This window comes from Lepidochelys olivacea (genome assembly GCF_965140295.1).
Source record: "Lepidochelys olivacea isolate rLepOli2 genome assembly, chromosome: 1".
Taxonomy (NCBI): Eukaryota; Metazoa; Chordata; order Testudines; family Cheloniidae; genus Lepidochelys; species Lepidochelys olivacea.
This window is the reverse complement of record NC_140411.1, coordinates 33,815,754-33,839,477: the sequence shown is the minus strand read 5'-3', so window position 1 is coordinate 33,839,477 and position 23,724 is coordinate 33,815,754. Positions and strand designations below refer to the sequence as shown.

The 23,724-nt window shown below is 42.6% G+C and overlaps 1 protein-coding gene across 1 annotated transcript in view; it reads left to right on the top strand.

Moving 5' to 3' along the window:
• Positions 1–4,308: 4,308 nt before the first annotated feature.
• The window catches only part of TRPC6 (transient receptor potential cation channel subfamily C member 6), a 182,741-nt gene continuing 163,325 nt past the window's right edge, over positions 4,309–23,724 (top strand). Inside the window, exon 1 of the mRNA XM_084617824.1 lies at positions 4,309–4,468. Coding sequence (XP_084473950.1) covers positions 4,326–4,468 — 143 coding nt within the window. The 5' untranslated portion in view covers positions 4,309–4,325. The remainder of the gene's footprint in view (positions 4,469–23,724) is intronic.

The following is a 23,724-nucleotide window of genomic DNA, read 5'->3' as shown; positions in this document are numbered from 1 at the left end:
AACCAGGTGACCATGAATGATATCACTCTCCTGAGGATAACAGAGAGAGATAAAGAACGGATGTTGTTTGAACGCCAGCAAACATACACTGCAATGCTTTGTTCTACAATGATTCCTGAGTACGTGCTACTGGCCTGGAGTGGTAAAGTGTCCTACCATGGTGGACGGAATAAGGCTGCCCTCCCCAGAAACCTTTTACAGAGGCTTTGGGAGTACAGCCAGGAGAGCCGCAAATGCCAGGGCAAATTAATCATTAAACATGCTTGCTTTTAAACCATGTATAGTATTTTAAAAGGTACACTCACCAGAGGTCCCTTCTCCGCCTGGCGGGTCTGGGAGACAGCCTTGGGTGGGTTCAGGGGGTACTGGCTCCAGGTCCAGGGTGAGAAACAGTTCTTGGCTGTCGGGAAAAGCGGTTTCTCCGCTTGCTTGCTGTGAGCTGTCTACAACTTCATCATCATTATCATCTTCCTCGTCCCGAAAACCTGCTTCTGTGTTGCCTCCATCTCCATTGAAGGAGTCGAACAACACAGCTGGGGTAGTGGTGGCTGAACCCCCTAAAATGGCATGCAGCTCATCATAGAAGCGGCATATTTGGGGCTCTGACCCGGAGCGGCCATTTGCCTCTCTGGTTTTCTGGTGGGCTTGCCTCAGCTCCTTAAGTTTCACGCGGCATTGCTTCGGGTCCGTTATGGCCTCTGTCCTTCATGCCCTGGGAGATTTTGACAAATGTTTTAGCATTTCAAAAACTGGAACAGAGTTCTGATAGCACGGATTCCTCTCCCCATACAGCGATCAGATCCCGTACCTCCTGTTCGGTCCATGCTGGAGCTCTTTTGCTATTCTGGGACTCCATCATGGTCACCTCTGCTGATGAGCTCTGCATGGTCACCTCTGCTGATGAGCTCTGGCCTGCGTGGCAAGCTGCAGGTGATCATGCAAACAGGAAATTGAAATTCAAAAGTTTGCGGGCCTTTTCCTGTCTACCTGGCCAGTGCATCTGAGTTGAGAGTGCTGTCCAGAGCGGTCAAAATACAGAACTCTGGGATAGCTCCTGGAGTCCAATACTGTCTAATTGCGTCCACAGTACCCCAAATTCGACCCGGTAAGGCCGATTTAAGCGCTAATCCCCGTGTCGGGGGTGGAGTAAGGAAATCGATTTTAAGAGCCCTTTAAGTCAAAAAAAAGGGCTTCATTGTGTGGATGGGTGCAGGGTTAAATCGATTTAACGCTGCTAAATATGACCTCAACTCCTAGTGTAGGCCAGGGCTGTATGTATATATATTTCTTCTTACTATATGTTCAGTTCTATGCATCCAAGGAAGTGGGCTGTAGCCCACGAAAGCTTATGCTCTAATAAATTTGTTAGCCTCTAAGGTGCCACAAGTCCTCCTGTTCTTTTATCTATTGGTCTGTTCTTCTAATTCCAAAGCTGAAACTTTACCATTTGTAATAATCATTTTTCATCCTTAACTTGGAGAAAATGAGGTATATTATATCAAGCAATGTCCAATTTAGCCTAAAAGTCTGAATCTTAGACCTTGAATTGCTTGAAACTATATTTGCTAATGAAAATGTAGGCATAAGAGCTGGTTGTGCAGTTGCAGAAATCCTATCTGCTCATTGAATAAAGCCTTAAGAGTGTAGAGGGGATTATACAATGGATGATCTGCTTGTACTCTCCATGAAACCTGCAGATGGCATGGAAGTTTTTAAGGATTTGTCTAAAGAACCCCCATTCTTGTCCTTCCCTCTTGACTTTGGAAGCTTTATAAGAATTACAAAAATGGGGAACATGCCTCCTTGAGCTAATAAGAAATTAGATGTTCAAAACAGGAAAAAGTTGACTACAAACCCCAGGAGAAACTTCTAGAGGTCAAAGCAGCTCTGGGCCACCCTTTCCCCATTTTGCCAACAGAAGATAGTAGAGAACTTTTTACTTTCTAAGGCTTCAACCCACAGGCTTTACACTAGTAACTTGGGAAAATATGCGGATGTCTGTCCTTGCCTATATCTATGTGTATCTATATGTGGGTTTTATGTTGGTATGTTTAATTACTGTATTTGTGTATGCACAAGTAATATGTACATTAAATTAGTTTTCATATGAATTACTTGTGCATACACAAATACAGTAATTAATGCTCAAACTGGCATCAGTTAAGTCTTTAAGGGAACTCTTATAACACTGAACCTGGCTGTTTTTGCTGCCATCAACACATGGCAGAAGGGTTATGTTGCTGTTGAAATAAGTAGCAAATGTGGGCTGGGGGCCGGGAAAGGAGAGGAGGAGAAGAGGAATAAAAAGAAAAAGCTTTAAAAATCAGCCAAGAGGCTCATTAGCTCCAGAGGCAGTAGCAGTAATAGCGGCAGAGCCAGGAGGCTATTTCCCTATTCTCTCCTCCTTGCAAGTGGGGCCTTCATACAGATGGGTGGATTTAGAGGCTCATCATAAGAATGGCCATACTGGGTCAGATGAATGGTTCATCTAGCCCAGAATCCTATCTTTTGACATTGACCAATAGCAGGTGCTTCAGAGGGAATGAAAGGAACAGGTCATTACTGAGTGATCCATCCCCTGTTGTCCACTCCCAGCTTCTGGCAAACAGAGGCTAGGGACACCCAGAGCAGGGCGTTGCATCCCTGACCATCTTGGCATAGCCATTCTATCCTCCATGAACTTATCTAGTTCTTTTTGAACCCTCTTTTAGTTTTGGCCTTCGCAACATCACCTGGCAACGTTCAATGCGCATTGTGTGTGACGAAGTACTTCCTTATGTTTGTTTTAAATCTGGGGCCTATTAATTTAATTAGGTGACCCCTTCTTCTTGTGTTATGTGAATAAGTAAATAACACTTCCTTATTCACTTTCTCGACACCAATCACAATTGTATAGACCTCTATCATATTTCCTCTTAGTGTCTCCTTTCCAAGCTGAACAGTCCCAGACTTTTTAATTTCTCCTCATACAGAAACTGTTCCATACCCTTAATCATTTTTTTTTGCCCTTCTTTGTACCTTTTCCAATTCTAATACCTTTTTAGAGATAGGGTGGCCAGAGTTGCATGCTGTATTCAAGGTGTGGGCATACCATGGATTTATATAGTGGCATTATGATGTGTTCTCTCCGGAGCAGTTGCTGTGCTCTTCCTTCTCCAGCAATCCACAGCTGGGCAAAGAGGGAGGCAGAGTGGTCTCAGGGCCTTTGCCTAGGCAACCACAACATGTTAAACATACACATATTATGCACACTAAATTGGAACAAATGTATCCATAAATTCTTGGCTGGGGTGGGGGGTCACAGAGCTCCTCCAGCCCCTGGCCAGGATGAGGAGAGAGAGTGAACTCCTCTGACCCTGGGACTCTGGTAGGGAGAGCAAGCAAAAGGTCCCTGCCAGGGCAGGAGGAGCTCCCACACACTACCAAGTACTTGTGGATACATTTATTCAGATAGCTCCATAGGGTTTTTCCTTGAAATGGGGCATATACTGCTGTTTATTTCTGTGCCTGTGATGTATGGGCATGTGTTGATATGGTATAATAGGTGGGTTTAACATGCCCCTCCAAAAGTGGTCCCATTTAAATTCCTGCGCACTGCCCATAGCAGAATATTAGTTTGATAGGCAAATCACCTAGGGAACAATATTAAAGGAGAAGGGAGGGCTCCACTCCCAGCCTGGGACTGTAGCGTCTAGACCCAGGGAGCAGGTAGTTTATAGCGGGAGGGCGATGGGCATTTCCAGACCTCCCAGCTCCAGCTCCTCAGGGCACTGGCCCGTTGGCAGCGGATCTCCCGCAGCTCTAGGGAGGACACCGCTCAGGACGGGGCTGTGCAAACTTTTACTCCTGGCTCCAAACGCCGGGCAGTGACGACTGGGGAGGAGGATGTTGCCGACTGACATAGTAACTCCGCTCCCTCGCTCCTCTCAGCCAGTGTGGCTGGGAGCTGCTGGCGGCCGCGGTTGTGGCTGCTGGCCCCGTGCCTGGCTGTGGGCGTGGAGGGAGCCGGGGGCGCTGCTGCCCTCCGGCCGCTGACTGGAGACGCCAGGCAGCGAGGGAGCCCGAGGGTTTCTTCTGCGGGCCCCATGGCGGCCCGGGCGCGCCCCTGAAGGAGCCCGGTGCCCCAGCCCGGCCGCCCCAAGGCAGCGGAGCAGCCGAGCGGTGGCAGCCGGGCGCGGGACGCGTGGCTGAGGGGGTGTGCCAGGCTGGGAGAGCCGGCGCTGCCTCCGGGGGCGCCCGGCTCTCTGCGGCTCCTCAGCCACAACCGAGGGTCCTGGGCCCCCCTCCACGCCCCGGCGCGAAGCTCGGAGACCCCCGGGAACAGCATGAGCCGCGGCCAGCCCTGCGCGCCGCGGCCGAGCAGCTCGCCGGCCAGGCCGGGCCGGAGGACCGACAGCCAGGACTACCTGCTCCTGGCCCCGGGGGCGTGCGAGGAGAACCCGCTGCCGCCCTACGCCTACTACCCCGTGTGAGTGAGCGAGTCCCGCGCGGCGACGCGGCTCCAGCGGGGAGCTGGGGTGGCCGCGGGGCAGAGAGGCAGCGGGGGGGGGAAGCGGCCTCCCGAGGGCGGCAGGCGTGGGGCTGGGGGCGGGCGGCAGGCGTGGGGCTGGGGGCGGGCGGCAGCAGGAGTTGCCAGCCCCAGCCCCAGCGCAGCGAGGTGCAGGTGCGCGCTGGGGGCGGGCCGGGGGACCGAGCCTCTGCCGGCTGGCACTCAGGCGGCGGGGAGCGGGAGTCCCTCTCCGGCCTCAGGGCGCGGTAGCCTGGGACGCGCGGGGTCTGGGCGTGGGGCGCGCCGGCGGGGGGTGTGGGGGCCGAGACACAGCCTGCCGCCCCGCAAGCGCACGGCCTGTCTGGGTTCCCCCTCTCGCTGGGAACGGTCACCAGACAAATACTCGGGAGTTCGTAGTTGATCTGTGGGTTTGCATCGCGAAGAGCAGGCACTGAGCTCACGAGGGGATGGTGGATAAAAGGAAATAAGCGGCCTGTTTACAAAAACAAGCAGGCTTGTAAAAAATCCGGGTCCTGCTCTGCAGCGCTACCTGAGCGGGTCCAGTCCTTTCCCTCCCGCAAGCAGCAGCGCCGTTCACTAGGATGCGCCCTGAAGTCAGCAGGCAACGTCTCATCGTTCTAGGTGGGGACTAGTTGGCTGCTCACAAATGCCTGGGAGAGGAGGCTACAAGAAAGTCTGACTCTCCAGCTACCACCTTACTAGGAAATCCTCGCAATCTTTATTTAAGTTTTGAAATGAAAGTTACGCACACTTTTTCAAGGCTTAGGAACGGTGGCCTCTCAACCAGGGTTTGCTTCAGTTTGTCCTCTAAAAGCAAATGAACATATGTGCCATTCATTTTCATATTACCGTTTGTTAATGGAGATGATTTTAGTTTTGATATGGTAGTTTTAGTTTGGTATGTTTGTCTCATGTTATATCTCTAGAAAAGACATCTGGCAGCTGTAGTTTGTGGGGGGCTTTGTTTGTTTGTTTGTTTTTTGTTGCTACTAACATTCATTGCAACAGAACATCATTTGACAGGTGAAATGGAGATTAGACGGGGACTGAACAATTTGGTCACCTTTCCCGTAGTAGAATTGTATATTGTAATTGTTTTTTTAGAAAAAGAGAGAAAAGTAACTGAATATGAGTTAACTGGAATAGACAGAACCAAATACATGGAAGGTAATATATGCCCTGCTATACTGTCACTGAAATAAAGTCCTAACTGAATAGAATAGATTTAACTAAATATGGAGCATGTTACGAACTGCACTGGTTGGTCTGTTTAAAATTAACACCCTGCAATGTGTCTTCTATAGTCATAGTAACTTCTATGGTCAGTGGTCCTTATTGGGTGCACATTACATTCTAATTCATAAAGCCACAATCTTCTCAATTGGTATGTACAGTCCAAATCATACAGGCTTGGCAATTTGATATTCAGAGTGCCACTGAATTACAATTTTTAAATTAGCAGGTGTAAGAAGATTATACGTTAATTTTTCTACTTTTTACAGTACTAAGATTCCAGGAATATTTTTTTTAAACAATCAGGGCAATACATGCATTGCCTACAACATCTCTAGTTATATATTATCAATGTGACTGGTATAGTTATCACTTGGTAGTGTTTCTGAGGGAAGAGGCAACACAGAGTGGGAAAATGTTTATATTATGTGACATGACAAGAAGCTATGATTTCAGTTGATTACAAGACAAACTTTCTTTCAAACTGACATACTCCGTCATGTATTCTACTACTTAACTGATTCCTCTGGTCAACCTCCTCTGACATATGGTACTTTGCCTAGATAAGATTTATCAACCAGCCTGGTGTAGAAAGGGAATAATAGTCAGAAAAACTCTGAGACAGCAATGGGATTAGATATTTATACTGATATCTAGTATATCTAGAGCTGAATATTTAAAACAATTTTTTCTGCCCTCAGTGAATCACATAATAGCCAATGTTTTATGGTGCTAGTCTGGTAAATCATATGATGAAAGTCTCAATTTGTGTCTAAGCTAATGTGAAGGTCTAGGAGAAAGTATAATAGTTTGTGATAGTGAATTAGATAGTTTTAAGAAACTAGCATAAACTATTGTGTTAAAGTAAAATGTTTTAACATAAAGCTACTAATCTCTTACATACTATGTTTCTTGGCAAAGCCAATTACTGTATTAAGGACATTTTTGGCAAACAGTAATGGGGGGGGATCTTACTATCACGTGCACATACAAAAAGGACTTACAAACTTTTTGCTCTAGGGTTGTAACGCAGAGCAATACAGCACAATATTTGAAGAAGGATAAGTTAAAGGTGCTGTGTTACAAAGTATATGTTACCCACTTTTGTATTTGACCTGTGGGAAGATTCCTCCCCCTTCTTTTGTTACTCCCCTCCCCCTGCCAGAAGCTCTAAGTAAGTAAATATGAGATACAATTTAGCACTTGTCATATAGTGCAGAGAGATGGTTAGAGTAAGTTGCATTACCAAACAAACTGTAACCTAGGCTTGGTCTACACTACAGAGTTAGGTTGACAAAAGGCAGCTTATGTTGACCAAATTATGTCTGTGTACACACTACTCTTGCTCCTGCCCATGTAAGCCCTACTACACCGACATAATAACTCCATCTGCACCAGAGGTGTAGGGCTTATGTTGATGTAGTTAGGGCAACGCAGCTGGTGTAGGCGCTGCCTTATTTACATTGACTGTTGGCTGTCATTCTTGTCAATTTCATGGCTCCATGCTAGAGCCCTGAAATTGACAAGAAAGCTGGGCTGTCACTGGAGCTAGTGGAGTACAGTTACTTGTATGCTTTAAATTAGCTAGATTACTAGTTAAGGCTCCAATCCTCCAAAAACGTAACCACATGCTTAGCCTTACACTGAGTTCCCTTTCTGAAGTCAGTGGGACTACTCAAAGTGCATAAAGTAAATCCTCTGTGTAAGTCTTGACAGGATCAAGACCTTTGTGTTCATCTGTTCATTATTGGCAGTTTCTTTATATTTAACAAGGTACGTAGAGTCAGATGACAAAGGTATGTTCTTGGTAAATATATAGAATACAGAGAGTGCTATATGTTACACTATGCAACAGTAATTCCCGTTAGTAAGTTTCTAAAACAAAATATTTCTTCAGTTTCCTATTTTTCTCAAATTTATTATCAGATGAATTCCAGTTATGCCTTTAATTGTACTCTAAACATAAATTACCTGGCACTGTGTGCTTATCTCAAGAGACAGGGTGATGTGTTTTTTTCATCTTCCAGTAGTGATGTATATAAAATATAAACAGAAAATACTAAGTCAGCAGCTGAAGAGGTAGCTGCAGCATTTATGATATCAACAATTTAGAGAGTCAGTCCTACAAGCTGTGTGCCTCCCAAGTGGTATTTTCCCCATTGACTTCTGTGAGAGTGTCAGGCTTCAAGCACCTCACAGGATTGGGCCCTAGGAAAATAAGTTTTCTGAATTGTCTATCCTTCAGGGTCAGATAGGATAAGGGTTGTGATTGTTGTGGAATAGAGTCAGGGTATCTAACTGTATTTATTTATTTATAAGATTCACTTTTGGATTCCTAACATATAAGCTTGTGAAGTTGTCAGCATGGCTGTTGTTGATTAAAAGAAGAAAGACAATAATTAATTTCATTTCAGGCTCTCTTTAACACCTGAATTAAAGGTAATAATCTAAGTTTCCTTCATCTCAATTGCATTGCACAAGGTGAAATGGCTTGAGCTGTGGAACAAAAGTGGACACTTAATGTCTTAAATGAAGACATGGTACTCTTTTTATGGGAATTTCAGACTACAATGCTGACAGTGTGTTTGAAGTAAAACTGCTACTTACTCTAATAATGTCATCATTAATCTTGATCAATATATTACTGGTAATAATTCACTTATTTCAGAGGTAAAAATGTACACTGAGGGCTTGTTCCTCAGTGATATGGAGCATCTGTAACTTTGACTAAATTCCTTAAACAAATTCTTGTAAGAGGGGCTGGCTGGAAAGCAAGAATTTCATTTTGTGAAAAATTTCAAGGTTTTGACATTTGTATTCATTCCCCATCAGAACACAATCTCTCCTGTTGGAGCTGCTGCACTTTGTATAAATAACTAAAAATTGGGAAGGAGAGACTGACCAACCAACTATATAGACCAGTGTTTAGGGCACTCAGCTGGAATGTGGCAGTCCTACCTTAGTCCTGAGTAAATCATTAGTCATTAAGCACTGGTACAAATTGCTTAGGGATGTTGTTGAATCTCTATCACTGGAGGTTTTTAAGAACAGGTTAGACAAACACCTGTCAGAGATGGTCTAGTTGTTACATAGTCCTGCCTTGAATGCAGGGGACTGGACTAGATGATCTCTCGAGCCCCTTCCAGTCCTACACTTCCATGCTTTCTCATTCCTTACTGAAGAAAAGCTAGCACTGAAGTCCATAGAAGCTGTGCCTGAGTAAGAACTGAGAAAACTCCCTTCTCACCGTAACTGTAGAATAACACAATTAATGGCATAACATGTGTAACATGATTAGCACTTTGAAAGTGTGAAGAAAGTGTGCTAACCTTCGGGAAAAGTTTTCCTCTAGTGATCATTCTGTGCATGTCAAGCCTCTTTACAGAGTTTGTATTGCTTTGAGAATATGCAATATGTAAATTTCAAGGTCCTCTAATGTTTGGACTGTTTTATTTAAACAGTTATTTTAGAAGTCTTTAAACTGTTCATTGTGTTTACAATTTAAGGCCCCAATCCTGCAAACACCACATTAAAACATTTTGAATCAGTGGATCTACACATGGTTGTAAGGTTAAGTATATATGTACATGTTTGCAGGATCAGGGGCCTTAGTATATAGCGTCTTTAACAGTGTCTGATTCTTTGCTTAACAGAAAGAGACATTCCTGTTTAAAAGAATTTATTCACTGTCATCATTTACCTTCCTTTATTCCATAACAGGGCTAGATAAATGGTGCAGCTACTGATCCAAACTTGGTTTATACATTACAAAGGAGTTTGTATTTACTGGGAACAAACTCCTTATATCAATCAGATTTGCTTTGAATTAGATTGCTTGACAACCTTTATTCATAGATAATCCTAGAATATCAGGGTTAGAAGGGACCTCAGGAGATCATCTAGTTCAACCCTCTGCTCAAAGCAGGACCAGTCCCAAACTAAATCATCCCAGCCAGGGCTTTGTCAGGCCTGACCTTACAAACCTCTAAGGAAGAAGATTCCACCACCTCCCTAGGTAATGCATTCAAGTGCTTCACCACCCTCCCAGTGAAAAAGTTTTTCATAATATCCAACCTAAACCTCCCGCACTGCAACTTCAGACCATTACTCCTTGTTCTGTCATCTGCTACCACTGAGAACAGTCTAGATCCATCCATCCGTCCCTTTCAGGTAGTTGAAAGCAGCTATCAAATCCCCCCTCATTCTTCTCTTCTGCAGACTAAATAATCCCAGTTCCCTCAGCCTCTTCTCATAAATCATGTGCTCCAGCCCCCTAATAATTTTTGTTGCCCTCCGCTGGACTCTTTCCAGTTTTTCCACATCCTTCTTGTAGTGTGGGGCCCAAAACTGGACACAGTACTCCAGATGAGGCCCCACCAACACTGAATAGAGGGGAATGATCACTTCCCTCGATCTGCTGGCAGTGCTCCTACTTATACAGCGCAATATGCTGTTAGCCTTCTTGACAACAAGGGCACGCTGTTGACTCATATCTAACTTCTTGTCCACTGTAACCCCAAGACCCTTTTTTTGCAGAACTGCTGCCTAGCCACTTGGTCCCTAGTCTGGAGCAGTGCATGGGATTCTTCCGTCCTAAGTGCAGGACTCTGCACTTGTCCTTGTTGAACCTCATCAGCTTTCTTTTGGTCCAATCCTCTAATTTGTCTAGGTCCCTCTCTATCCTATCCCTACCCTCCAGCTTATCTACCACTCCTCCCAGTTTAGTGTCATCTGCAAACTTGCTGAGGGTGCAATCCACACCATCCTCCAGATCATTAATGAAGATATTGAACAAAACCGGGACCAACCTTTGGGGCACTCTGCTTGATACTGGCTGCCAACTAGACATGGAGCCATTGATCGCCACCCGTTGAGCCCAATGATCTAGCCAGCTTTCTATCCAACTTATAGTCCATTCATCCAGCCCGTACTTCTTTAATTTGCTGGCAAGAATACTATGGGAGACCATATCAAAAGCTTTGCTAAAGTCAAGAAATAACACGTCCACTTTTTTCCTTCATCCACAGAACCAGTTATCTCGTCATAGAAGGCAATTACTTTAATATTTTTTAAAGTACAAAACAGGTTCCTTTTTGGGGCATAATGAATGTCAAAGACTTTAGTGATGATATCTTGGTCATGACATATTTCTATAAAGTCCTGTAAATAAATTTTTTTGAGTTCTGACACGTTGGGCCAAATTGAGTGTCAGCATAAATGGATGCAGCTGCCTTGCCTTCAGGGGATTATGCCTGCTTAAATTTGGGCTGAATTAGACCTATTGTGCTTTATTAGGAAAGTACATATGAATTGTAAAATAACTGAAAATATTAAACTGGCACACACTAGTTCAACATTACAGCTAGTGCTATGGCTAGAAAAAGCATCACATGCCAGACCTGCTGGTGGATTTGAGGCTAAACTTGAGCTTCAGTACTATTAGCTAGCGAAGGGAATATAGGTGATGCTTTGTATCTGCCACAATGTGTTTTATTATAATACTGAGAATCCTACATACAGCATCTGTCCTGGGAATGGCTTTACCATATCAAAGGCAGCTATTACCTTTCTTAGAAGTCAGATCAAATATTTTTATGGAATTTTGGCTTATGCATAGGGCAGAGAAGGAAGGAATTTCGACAGAGGGGAAATAACAGTACAGAATGAAAAAAGTGAATGAAAACAGATCAATACTTGGAACTGTAGAGATGATCAGTCACTACCTATAGAAAGTGAGAGCCCTTGTAAAAGGATAAACAGAGTGAGAAAGTGAGGCGAGATTATATGCAAATATTGTGGGCCCTGCTAGTGCTGAGAGGGGAAAAAGGTGAAAAGTTTGACAGCTAAAAGGCTATTGTGTAAAGTTTACTGCTCCCAGAGGCAAAAATTTAGTGAGAGATTTCTATAAGAGCCTAAAGGAGTTAAGCACCCAAGTCCCGCTGATCTAAGCACTTTTGAAATTCCCACCCTGAGGTTCTAGCACCACTAGATAATAGTTGCAAGAGAGAAGTAGCAAAATTCCTAACCAGCAAGTCACTCGGGAGAACATTGCTCTCCAAGAGTAAGGGGAAATAGTTGTGCCCTTAAACCACACTGTTCCCTTGTAGCAGCACTGTAACCACATTGGAACTGAGACACAATAAAACAGCGGAAGACTGTAGAGGATTATCCCTTTGTTCCTCCTCAGAACACCTTCAATTCCACAGCAGCTGCCAGCTGTGTCTCACACAGCATTGGTACTGGAATCAAAAAGGGATAGCATGCTGCAATTTTCAAAAAAAAATTTTTTTAAACTCATAGCAGAAGTAGTCTGTGTGGCATAATACCCCATATTTGAGCTCTGGTTTCAGCCTAAAATAACCACTTCTCTTTAAGTTTAGAACAATCTCCAAACCTTTTGGTGGAAAAAACACTCTTCAGACTGTCTCCAAAAATATGTAGATAAGAAGGCCTTTTGAATTTGGTGTCCTCTTGCATGGTTATACTTTTGGAATGGTAGATGAGTGGACTCTCTTCCTCTGGAGTCATTCTGTCCCTTTAAAGAATCAAAAGATATATAGTGACCTATATGTATTTAAAAAGTTTGCTGAAGTACAAATGTTTGGGTTATTGTTCCTCTGGTGCCTGTAGCCCATTGGGATAGCTTGTCTTCATTATATTCATTGCCTTGCCTTCATTATATTCTGCCTTTATTATATTCAGCAGTAATACCAGGAACCTATCGGCCTGTATCCTGTAAGACATTAGTTTTAGCAGTTAGCATAAAGTTTAAGGCCTATGAACTTTGGCACAGATAAACATCCTGAAGGAAACCCCCAAGTTTTGGGGAGCTGAATAGAATGTGTAAGGGTGAATTTTGAAGTTTGTCCATAATGACACCAGTCAACCACAGGAACATGAGTTAATATCCTCAGATGACTGACCACAAGAGTGCCGTGGCAAAGAATTCATCTATATGATAATAAGTTGAGATCACTGATATACTAACCTATAGAAGAAGGACACCCCAACATTAGTAGAATGAAGAAATACAAATAAGGAAGAGGGGAGAAACTCCTAGTGAATATGCATTAGACTTGGTGGCGACAATGTAACATATTAAAGTTGTATTCTAGTCTGTGGGCAGTAGCTGACAGAGAGGTAGCTCTTGGGAGATGCCAGAATGATGGCCATTGGTGATGAGCAGGAAGATGATGGTGATGAGGAAGATAATGGCTAACATTTCAGGTTGTTCTGCAAGGGATGGTGTGAGTACACCTCTACCCCGATATAACGCAACCCAATATAACACGAATTCGGATGTAATATGGTAAAGCAGTGCTCTGGGGGGCGGGGCTGCGCGCTCCGTTGGATCAGCATGTCAGTGTGTCTGACTCTGACAGACTGCTCTGAGTGGTGTGTTAAGGGTGCCAGGCCGGGGCCAAAGGGTTGGATAAGGGGCAGAGGGTCTCGGGGGGCGGTCAGGGGACAGGGAGCAGGGGGGATTAGATGGTTCGGAGGTTCTGGGGGTGGGGTGGTCAGGGGAGGGGGAACGGGGGCATTGGATAGGGCGTGGGAGTCCTGGGGGGGGCTGTCAGGGAGCGGGGGTGTGGGGGGAGGGGTTGGATGGGTCGGGGGTTCTGAGGGGTCAGTCAGGGGTGGGAAGTGACTATTAATAATGGAAATGCTTGAGGCCAAAGCAAGTTCGATATAACGCGGTTTTACCTATAAAGTGGTAAGATTTTTTTGGCTCCCGAGGACAGTGTTATATCAGGGTAGCGGTGTATATGGATTTCAAAGGTACATTTTTATTCTCTCTATCTCCCTTACTGAGCTGGAGTGTTCGTGACTTTGCTAAATGTATTAATACATTATTGTAAATATAGGAGAGTTTCTATAGTGTGAGTGTTGCAACCCTGCACATTGGGGTTCACAACTATACAGAAATTTTAATAATACTGGGCCTGATCTTGGGACGAGAACCAGTCAACCCTCAAACTTGGAATTCTAAAGTAATCAATATAATAAATATATAATCTATAGATCAGGCAGCAGACAGTATTTCATTGGCAGGCAGCCTTGTCTTGCAGATGGAAAACAGGACTGAGAATTAGGTTTGGAGTCTAATCCCAATCTAGATGCAGATGTGCTATCTGATGTGATAATGACTGTACATGTGTGTAAATTTTGAGGCTGAATAATAATTCATTGTAATAATTAATTGTAGGGTCAATAATGGGTCAATAACAATAATTCATTGCAGACCCAGCCAAAATGAAGATGTCTGTCCAATCTGTTCATATTGCTTATTCAAGTTTTTAAAAACAATTTGAATTGCAAAAAACACACTTTCTTGTAAATCTGTGGAGAAACAAGTGTGCACTAAAAGATGAGCTGTAAAGCAAGCAGAATATCACATTAAAAAGAGAAGAGTTTTGAATTTTATCACTGTCTGAAGGCACAGCTTGTTCCTTGGTTTCAGCAGTTTTCAAATCAGGTAATTTGTAGGCAACATTAAGGTCAATGCATATTTCTAACCCCTATATATGTTGAGCAAAACGTGTAATTTCACTGAATGCAATTTAATAGTGTCAGCTACTCCCCTGGCATCAGTTTTATTTCCCTTCTCAACTACTCTGCTTGAAATACGCTGTAAAATTATCTTTCAGACTCTTCATTAGACCTAATCACTTTGGGGAGTATGGTGCAATATGGCAGCTGTATCCAACAGTGCCAGTCTTGCTGCTTAGAGGCTTTGAGATGCTATGCCCTCTTACAAATATCTCAAAAAAGCATTAGCAAAATGGTCACATATTTTCAAAAGGCGTGGCAGATTCTCCTTTTACACCAAGAGCTCTAAATGTCTTTGGTTCGCTTGTATTTACTCTGCCATCAAAAAATGAGAAGAGAGATAAACTAGAAAGTTTTCTGTGGCTCGAAGCTGAAATGGAGGCTCATGCTTCAGTCGTTCTTTAGGGGCAGTGGAGGAAGGATTTCAGGCCAACACTATCCACTTTGCCTCAGAAAATCAGAGGCCTGTTGCAAGTATCATCACACCTCAGTAGGGCCATAGAGCCATACAGCATAGCTCCAAAAGTGAATTATTATAGCTAGGGTGAGGGGTGTAGCCAGGATTCCTCTAAATGCTCCGTTCCAACAAATCCCTTGAGTGGCCTCCACCAGGGAATATTCTATGGAGTCCTCCTGCAAATGCTCTTTGAAATGGTTGAATCCAGTGAGAGTGCTGTGTAAGCATAGCCCTTCGGTGCAGCTGCTCCTGCTGGTACAGGGGCTGTAAATTGCACACCAGTGCATCAGCAGGAGGCAAGTTGAGCCCTGTATGTTCTACTTGGTGAGGAAGGTGGTTATTACATGTTAAGCACTGGTGTATTATTGGTAACTATGTATTGCCAAATTGAATTTATGCAGATAAATAGGAGGTCATTTATCAAGTAGTCTGAGTTATGATAAAATTAATAATCCATCTGGTCTGATTTTCAGCAGTTTATTTGTAGAATTTACTTAAATGCACTGTAGAATCTTATGAACAATGTACATTTACAGATAGATTTTCATATGGTTACTGAAATACAAAACAAGTCTGTTCTCTAAACAAAAAGAATTATGTTTTTAAGATGTCGAGCTTGGTATGTAAGTATATGTGATTTGCTAAGTTTGGATGGAGGAGTGGAATGGTGAGAAATACTGTGCACACACAGTATAGTTCATGTTTGCACTATCAGTGTTAATAACAAGGACCAATTTTTTGCTACACACCTTCCCCAAACTGCTTTGTGTGGAAAGTTGTTATAAGCGGCAACCTAGAGAATTCCTGTAGAGCAATGAGAAAAGGAGTACTTGTGGCACCTTAGAGACTAACAAATTTATTTGAGCATAAGTTTTCATGAGCTACAGCTCACTTCATCGGATGCACACAAGTACTCCTTTTCTTTTTGCGAATACGGACTAACACTGCTGCTGCTCTGAAACCTGTAGAGCAATGGAAATCCCTAGGTGAAGGTGAGTCAGCCTGATGGCTTTGTCACCTTCCTCATGGCCTTTGTGCCTCAGCATAGGGGACATGACTGAAGAAAAGTTTGAGTAATTACATTCTGCCTACCTACATTATCGCTGTAATTTTACTGGGCTAGAACATTGTTAATTTCCTGCCCCAAAGTGCTGTGTAACGTTGGACAGGAACCTCAGAGATATCTTCAGTTCACTGATGTGCATGTGTGGTGCACATGTGTGTGCAGTCTACTCTACAGTAGCTTAAAGGGCTTTGGGATAGTAGGATGTATTCAAATAGAAGTTATGATGATTAAATATGGACAAAATATTAGTGAGAATTACATTTTATTCATGAGCTTTCGTGAGCTACAGCTCACTTCATCCGATGAAGTGAGCTGTAGCTCATGAAAGCTCATGCTCAAATAAATTGGTTAGTCTCTAAGGTGCCACAAGTACTCCTTTTCTTTTTGCGAATACAGACTAACACTGCTGTTACTCTGAAACATTTTATTCAGTTTTCTCTGGCATGGATTAACATTTTGATCTCAAAGTAGTGTAATTATTTTATTATTGGTTAAGCACTGACAATTTAAGTACTTAAATCAAGAATACTTTTCAGAAATTGTGCAAGAAATTATGAGAAACAATGTGGTGGTGGCTTATTGAATCCCAATTTATTTTCTGTATCCATTTCAAAATGACTTCAGCATATCATTCCTTTTAGTAGAATGATGGTGAATGCAATTTGGTGGGGCACTGAGGGAAAGATATTTGAACACATCCAAAAATAAGCTCCTGTTACTTTTCACAAGTAATGAAGAATGGTATCAGATTTTTGAGCCTTACTAGGGGAATAGCTTGGGTGCTGCAGATCAGGATTTAGATGCATTGTCAAAGCTGTTTGGGAAATTTATATAGCTCCCTGCTTGCATGGTTCTTACAGGAACTGTTAGTCACTTACTTCCATAAAGAAAATTTCACTAAATTAGACAAAAAATCCATTACTGTGGGATGGACCTGCTGGGTGGGGTTTCTACTACATATGGAGTGCTTTTTTTTTTTTTTTAAATGTGGTTTTGGTGGTTATGAAGTAAACTGTCAGATGAAATAAGAATGACAAATAGTGTAGTAATAACCTTGTATCACTCAGAACCAAATGCACAACCCAACATCTGTCTCTTTGCTCAAACATTCCTGCAATAGTACCCTTAGTCATGCCCACAGTCCTACTCTCCTATATACAACAATAATTAAAAGCAAAACAAATCTAAGCCTGCCTTCTGCTAGCAGGGAAGGAAGAAGGAGTGAGATTGTTGGAAAGTGCTCAGATACTAGTGATGTGTGCCAGTGAGAACCTGCATGGTTCAGTGGATGGAAGGGTGGGATGGTGGATGGATCAAAGTTGCCAGTCTATTTAATAACTTGAAGGCCCACCACCTCAGGTGTGGGAAGGGTCACAGAAGTCAGAACTCAAGAGATTATGGGGGACAAAAAATTAAACAGGAACGGGAGAGGCGGGGGAACATGTCACAGTGTCAAAACAAGGCATCCAGATGGGGACACCAAGGAGTAAACCCCAGACAAAGTCCACTGTTCCAAGAAAGAATCCACTGCCTGTCCTGGAAATGAAAGTCCTCTTTTCACAGAACAGGCAGAGATTAGGCAATGGCAGTGGAAGTTTACACACAGTGTCCTGATAATGTTTAAGCAAGGATCTTGTGTCTCCTACAACCAGCGGTACCGTGATCTTCCAGGGTGAAATCCTAAGAATACTGAAGTCAATGGGAATCTTGCCAGACCACCCAGATGGAGGAGCTCACATGTATTTTATCAGGCCCTGGCCAACTCTCTGTTGACAGCAGAAAACATTACTTGTTTAGGCCAGTTGAGTCATTATTTAAAAAGAAGGAAAAGAGCTCACATTTATGTCTCCTTTAGCCATGACATCTTGGGAATTCACTGTTGCAGGATTTGTGTGTGCTTCACCGCTCACGTCAGAACTGGGCACTGGACACATTGAGCTCAGGTGAGCAACACAGTTATCCTCCTGTCTCCCCCTTGTCATCCTCTGGTGTCTGGATCCCTGATCTGCCTCACCAGAATCAGAATGGGTCACATGGCAACTGGGCATTTGCCTGGTGGACCAGTTCTCTGCATAGGCTGCAGGCTGGGGCATTATCACCCATCTGTGAAGATAGCAGTTTACTAGAAGAGGTATTAGCATTATCTTTCTCTACCAGTTTGCCAGTTGGCTCTAGTTCCTGCTTCCCTGATTTTTCTATTCATCCCTGTCAGGGATTTTAAACTCAGATTAATTTGGTGCAACAGCTTTCTGATATTTTGCTGGTATTTCAGAATTATAACTAGCTGATTAGGCCCACTTGAAAATGGAGGACTTCCTCTTTTTGATGAATGCACTGTGCTTTCTTTAGTGTGAGGGATTGCCTGTGCTATGCATATCCAGATATACTGCAGACAAATCCTCATTTCTTTTTAAAGGTCAACCCATCACCTTACTTTTAGATATAATTAGAATATCCAAATCCAAGTACTAAACTTTGTTAGGACTGTTCTGTGTATTCAGGCCTTAGGCCTCCTAAATAGTAGTAATCTAATATTTGGCATCTTCCCCAAGGATTTTGAAATGTATCACATACACACACATGTTTGCATGCAGATACGGTGTGGAGGCTACCATAATATAAATAATAACAAACAGCAACAAACTTAAGTACATCAGAAGCTAGAAGCCTGCCAGTGGGACCACTGGATGATTGAGATACTAAAGGAGCACTCAGTGAAGACAAGGTCATTTCAGAGAAGCAAAATGAATTCTTTGTCTCAGTCTTCACTGGGAGGGAGATTGCTGTACCTGAGCTATTCTTTTTAGGTAACAAATCTGAGAAACCGTTCCAGATTGAGGTGTCATTAGAGGAGGCTTTGGAACAAATTATAAATTAAACAGTAATAAGTCACTAGGCCCAGATGGTATTCTCCCAAGAGTTCTGAAGGAACTCAGATATGAAATTGTAGAACTACTAACGGTGGTATGTAACCTATTGCTTAAAACAGCCTCTGTCCCAGATGACTGGCGGATAGCTAATGTGATGCCAACTTTTTTATTAAAGGCCCTGGAGGTGATCTTGGCAATTACAGGCCAGGAAGCCTAACTTCAGTGTCAAGCAAATTGATTGAAAGATAATAAAGAAGAGAATGATCAGATACATAGATGAACATAATTTGTTGGGGAAGAGTCAACACAGCTTTTGTAAAGGAAAATCATGCCTCACTAATCTATTAGAATTCTTTGAGTGTGTCAACAAGCACATGGACAAGAGTGATCCAGTGGATATAGTGTATTTGGATTTTCAGAAAACCTTTGACAAGGCCCTCACTAAAGGCTCTTAAGCAAACTAAGCAGTCATGGGATGAGAGAGGAGGTCCTCTCATGGTTCATTAACTGGTTAAATCAAGAAATAAATGGTAGGAATAAATGGTCAGTTTCCACAGGGAAGGGAGGTAAATATGGGGTCTCCTAAGGATTTGTACAAGGACCAGTGCTGTTCAACATATGCACAAGTGATCAGGGAAAAGGGTTAAACAGTGAGGTGGTAAAGTTTGCAGACAATACAAAATCACTCAAGATAATTAAGTCCAAATTTGACTGTGAAGAATTGTAAAGGGATCTCACAAAACTGGGTGACTGGGCAACAAAATGGAAGATGAAATTCAGTTTTGATAAATGCAAAGTAATGCACACCGGAAAACATAATCCCAACTATACATACAAAATGATGGGGTCTAAATTAGCAGTTACCACTCAAGAAATAGATCTTGGAATCACTGAGGATAGTTCTCTGAAAACATCCGCTCAATGTGTAGTGGCAGTCAAAAAAGCTAACGGAATGTTAGGCACCATTAGGAAAGGGAATAAAGCAGAAAATATGTCACTATATAAATCCAAATTACACCCGCACTTTGAGTACTGTATGCAGGTCTGATTGCCCCATCTCAAAAAAAGATATATTAGAATTGGAAAAACAGAATGATGAGGGGTATGGAATAGCTTCCATATGAGAAGAAATTAAAAAGACTGGGACTGTTAAGCTTAGAAAATAGATGACTAAGGAGGGATCTGATTGAGGTCTATAAAATCACAAATGATGTGGAGAAAGTAAATAAGGAGAGTTATTTACTTCTTCACATAACACAAGAACCAGGGGTCACCAAATGAAATTAATAGGCAGCAGGTTTAAAACAAAACAAAGGAAGTATTTCTTTACACAATGCACAACTGTAGAACTCACTGTCAGGGGATATTGTGAAGGCCAAAAGTATAACTGGGTTAAAAAAAGAATTAGGTAAGTTCGTGGAGGATAGGTCTATCAATGGTTATTAGCCAAGATGGTCAGGCACTCAAACCCATGCTCTGGGTGTCCCTAAACTTCTGACTGCCAGGAGCAGGAACAGATGACAGAAGATAGATCACTCAGTGGATTACCCTGTTTCGTTCATTCTTTCTGAAGCATCTGGCATTGGCCACTATCAGAAGACAGGATGCTGTGCTAGATGGACCACTGGTCTGACCCAGTATGGCCTTGTATGAATTTAGAAAATATTTTAATTGAGTTGAGGTTTTTGTTTTTATAGGGGTGCACTGGAAACTATGGAATCACAGAACTTAGGTAGCAAACCCTGTCTCAGTGAAAGCCCTGACATAAGTGTGTGATTATCACTTCTGATCACGTGAGAGTAAGCTCAGTCAACAAATGGTCCAGAAGACTTAGGGTTGGGACTTTCAACACTGCCTTAGCCCTACTCTTTTCCCACTGAAAAGCATGGGAATTGATGTCAATGGAAACAGAGTGAGACTAATGCTGAGTGCTTTTGAAAATCTGGCCCTTATAATTTACCAAGCTTCAGGTGGCCATTTGTTGTGAAATCACATGACAAATCATAATGCTCAGTTGTTGAACTTTTGAATAAAGTAATGGTTTCACTTCCAGTTTTGACAAAATATTTGTTATTCCAAACTGATTTAGTCTGAAATCCGAGCCCGTTGTTAGTTTTGTTTCCCTATCCAAACACTAAACCAAGCAACGGATCTGATATTGCAGTGTCCTGAACATTGATTCTTCCTGCTGGGAAAACAGGACTTGTGAGTGCTCAGCCCTTGTCTCTAAAATTTGCATGGCTTCAGGCTTTGCAATTAAAGTTCTGCACAGCTCCAGTGGTGGCGATGCTAGAATTTCCGACAGAAATTACATAAAGAAAATGTCATTTGATTAGTCTCCGCCATAACCCATAAATCCAGCAACGGCGATACTGAATCCCTAAAAAGAAGACACTCATCTGATGACTGTATATGTGTTCTTTGTAATAAAGGGATTAAATATCCCCTCATACACATTAAGAACCACTTCTCATTATGGCATCAAAGGACAGTCCAACTCCAGAGAGGTTGTGGTTAGCTGAAAAGGATGATTGTAAAGTTTTCTTACTTCATTTACGCCCGTGCTCCATTATTCATATAGTTCAGCATTTAGGGCCCAATCCTGTGAGATTCTGAGCACTCTCAATTCCCACTGGCTTCCACAGGATCAGACCCAGAGCATTTGCTCCTGATATTCCTATTACAGTTTCAAGGAAACTGCACCTGTATTTCCCCTCTGTGGTCCACCATTTAAATGGGCTGAGATGCTCACAGAGTGCAGTGGCTGCTTGAGCTCTGAATCTTGGTTGGGAATTAATTGGGGGAAGGGGTGGAGTAGGGGCGGGGCCTGGGGTGGAGCAGGGATTGAGCACCCCCAGGGCAAGGAGGAAGCCAGCACCTGTGCCTTTCATGGTTTTCTTTGCTAGCTTCATTAGATTATGTTCTTTGGCACTAAATTTCATAAATCACTTTCCTTTGGCTCCATGCTACATAAAGTGGAGGTCAGTGCTTTGGAATGATAATGTAAAGGCTATGATATAGTTTTATTTTGGGAACATATAAAGGAGAACAGGCTTTTAAGAAGTGAATGTAGATGGATACAAACAAGCTGGTGAAATTTTCAGAAGGCTAATCCTATGTCCTAACAGTTTCTACTATGCAAAACGGAAATTGCCATTGGATCTGCATGGTCATTAACTTACCTGCCCAACTCCATACGTACCCTTTGTGTTAGGGCACATAGAATTGTCTTGGAGTTCTGCTGTGCAGTGCATAGGGGGTGCAGACTACTGCTGGAAATCCAGGTATTATGCCCCCCCCCCCGGTCAATGAGGTGGAACTGAACTGATTTCAATACAATCCGAGTCACAGGGAGATAGTGAGACAGGGCAAGTTTTGCTTGAGCACTTTAATAAAAATACCATAGAACATACCACTTGGAAGTAAATAAAATAATAATAATAATAAAAAATTAGCCCTGAGACATTTGCGTTCCAATTCTGACAAAAACATCTGACAATTCTGATTCAAAAAGGCCAAAGTTTGGATTGCAGCAATTTTTCTCTTTATCTTCTTTTTCCTATCGCTCTTAGCATGATCTTTTTGTTAATTACCCAAGACATTTTATGAGGAACATTTGTTTCTGTTCTCCACTGAAGTGAGGCAAAAATCTGTAGTCATCTAATTTCTGTCTTTTTTGTATGATGTAGTACTTGATGTTTTTTTTCTGACCTTGATTGTAAAATCTTGATTTAAAAAAGCAACTGATGTTAAGAAAAGTAAAGTTGGAGTGTGGTGATATGATCAGAAGTCAACCAGCTTGACTTTGTTGTTTGTTGTTATCGGGACAGGGATACATTTTCCAAAGTGACCAGTGTCTCAAGTTGGGCACCCAAAAACTAACCAAATCTCTCATCACTTTGGAATATGTAGGCCACTTTCTGTGTTGCCATTTAATGTAACACATTTAAAGTCAATGGATCTGTGACAATTTATATCAGCTGAGGATCTGCCCATAACATTCCAAGGAATTATGGTAGCATGGCCAATATGGTGGCAGAAGAATAACAAAAGTCTTGGTACAACTAGCATTTGAGAGACAAAGGACTCCATGACAGAAGAACTTAAGTATCTGAACAAAATCTTTACCAGGAGTTGCTAAGTGTCATCTAGAATGTGTGGGTGGGGGAATAGATTTGCCCCTGCCTGACCTTCCTCTTCCCTCTCAGGTGGCTCCTCCCTTCTCCAAATTTAAGCAAGTGATGATGTGAGCTAGTGCATAGGGTTGCAGCAGCACTCAGGTTTGGTCTGGCCAAAAAGTGGTCCGGCCATGGCCCAAGTGACTCTCTTGGCTCTTTGGCTGATGTTAATAATGTTTCTGAGGGCAAGTCTAACAACAAAAATGAACAATAACACAATCTTCAGAAGTTCTACAGCACCAGAGACGTGTAAGAAACAAATTCAACATTTTTCAGATTTCTACAGCTAAGGATTTCAGAATACTTTTAGGACAGAAACTGCTTAATCATGTAGTGGCATACAGATGTGAACACATTGGTAGCTAAACTGCAACTGATGTGAGAATGACACTTCAGCACTGCTTTGTGTGATAAAATAATAATGATTTTACTGAACAAATTGATATATAAAATACAAACAGGGATTTCTTAATCCACAGCCACGTCTGGTCTGAAATACAGCAACTACAGAGCACAATTTAAAAACATTACCGGACAAGAAGTGAAGCTTCAAGAGGAATATAGGTAGCCAGATTGTAATTACTTGAGACTGAGTTGTCAGGGATACTAGGGCTAATGACTTGAGTCTTATGAACACTCTCATGGGATTTTTAATGATCTCAAGTGGTTAGACTGAGTGGTTTATTTTACATCCAATTTGAAAGAGAGCACATACAGCAGCACAATATTCCTTAGTAATCAGGTGGAGTACTGTTTCAGTAATGATCCGGAGGGAGGAGTATCAACTACTGATTAACCAACACCAATTCCTGGAGCACTTAAGACGTCCTTGATGGCCTTCCTCGAAATCTTGGATGAAA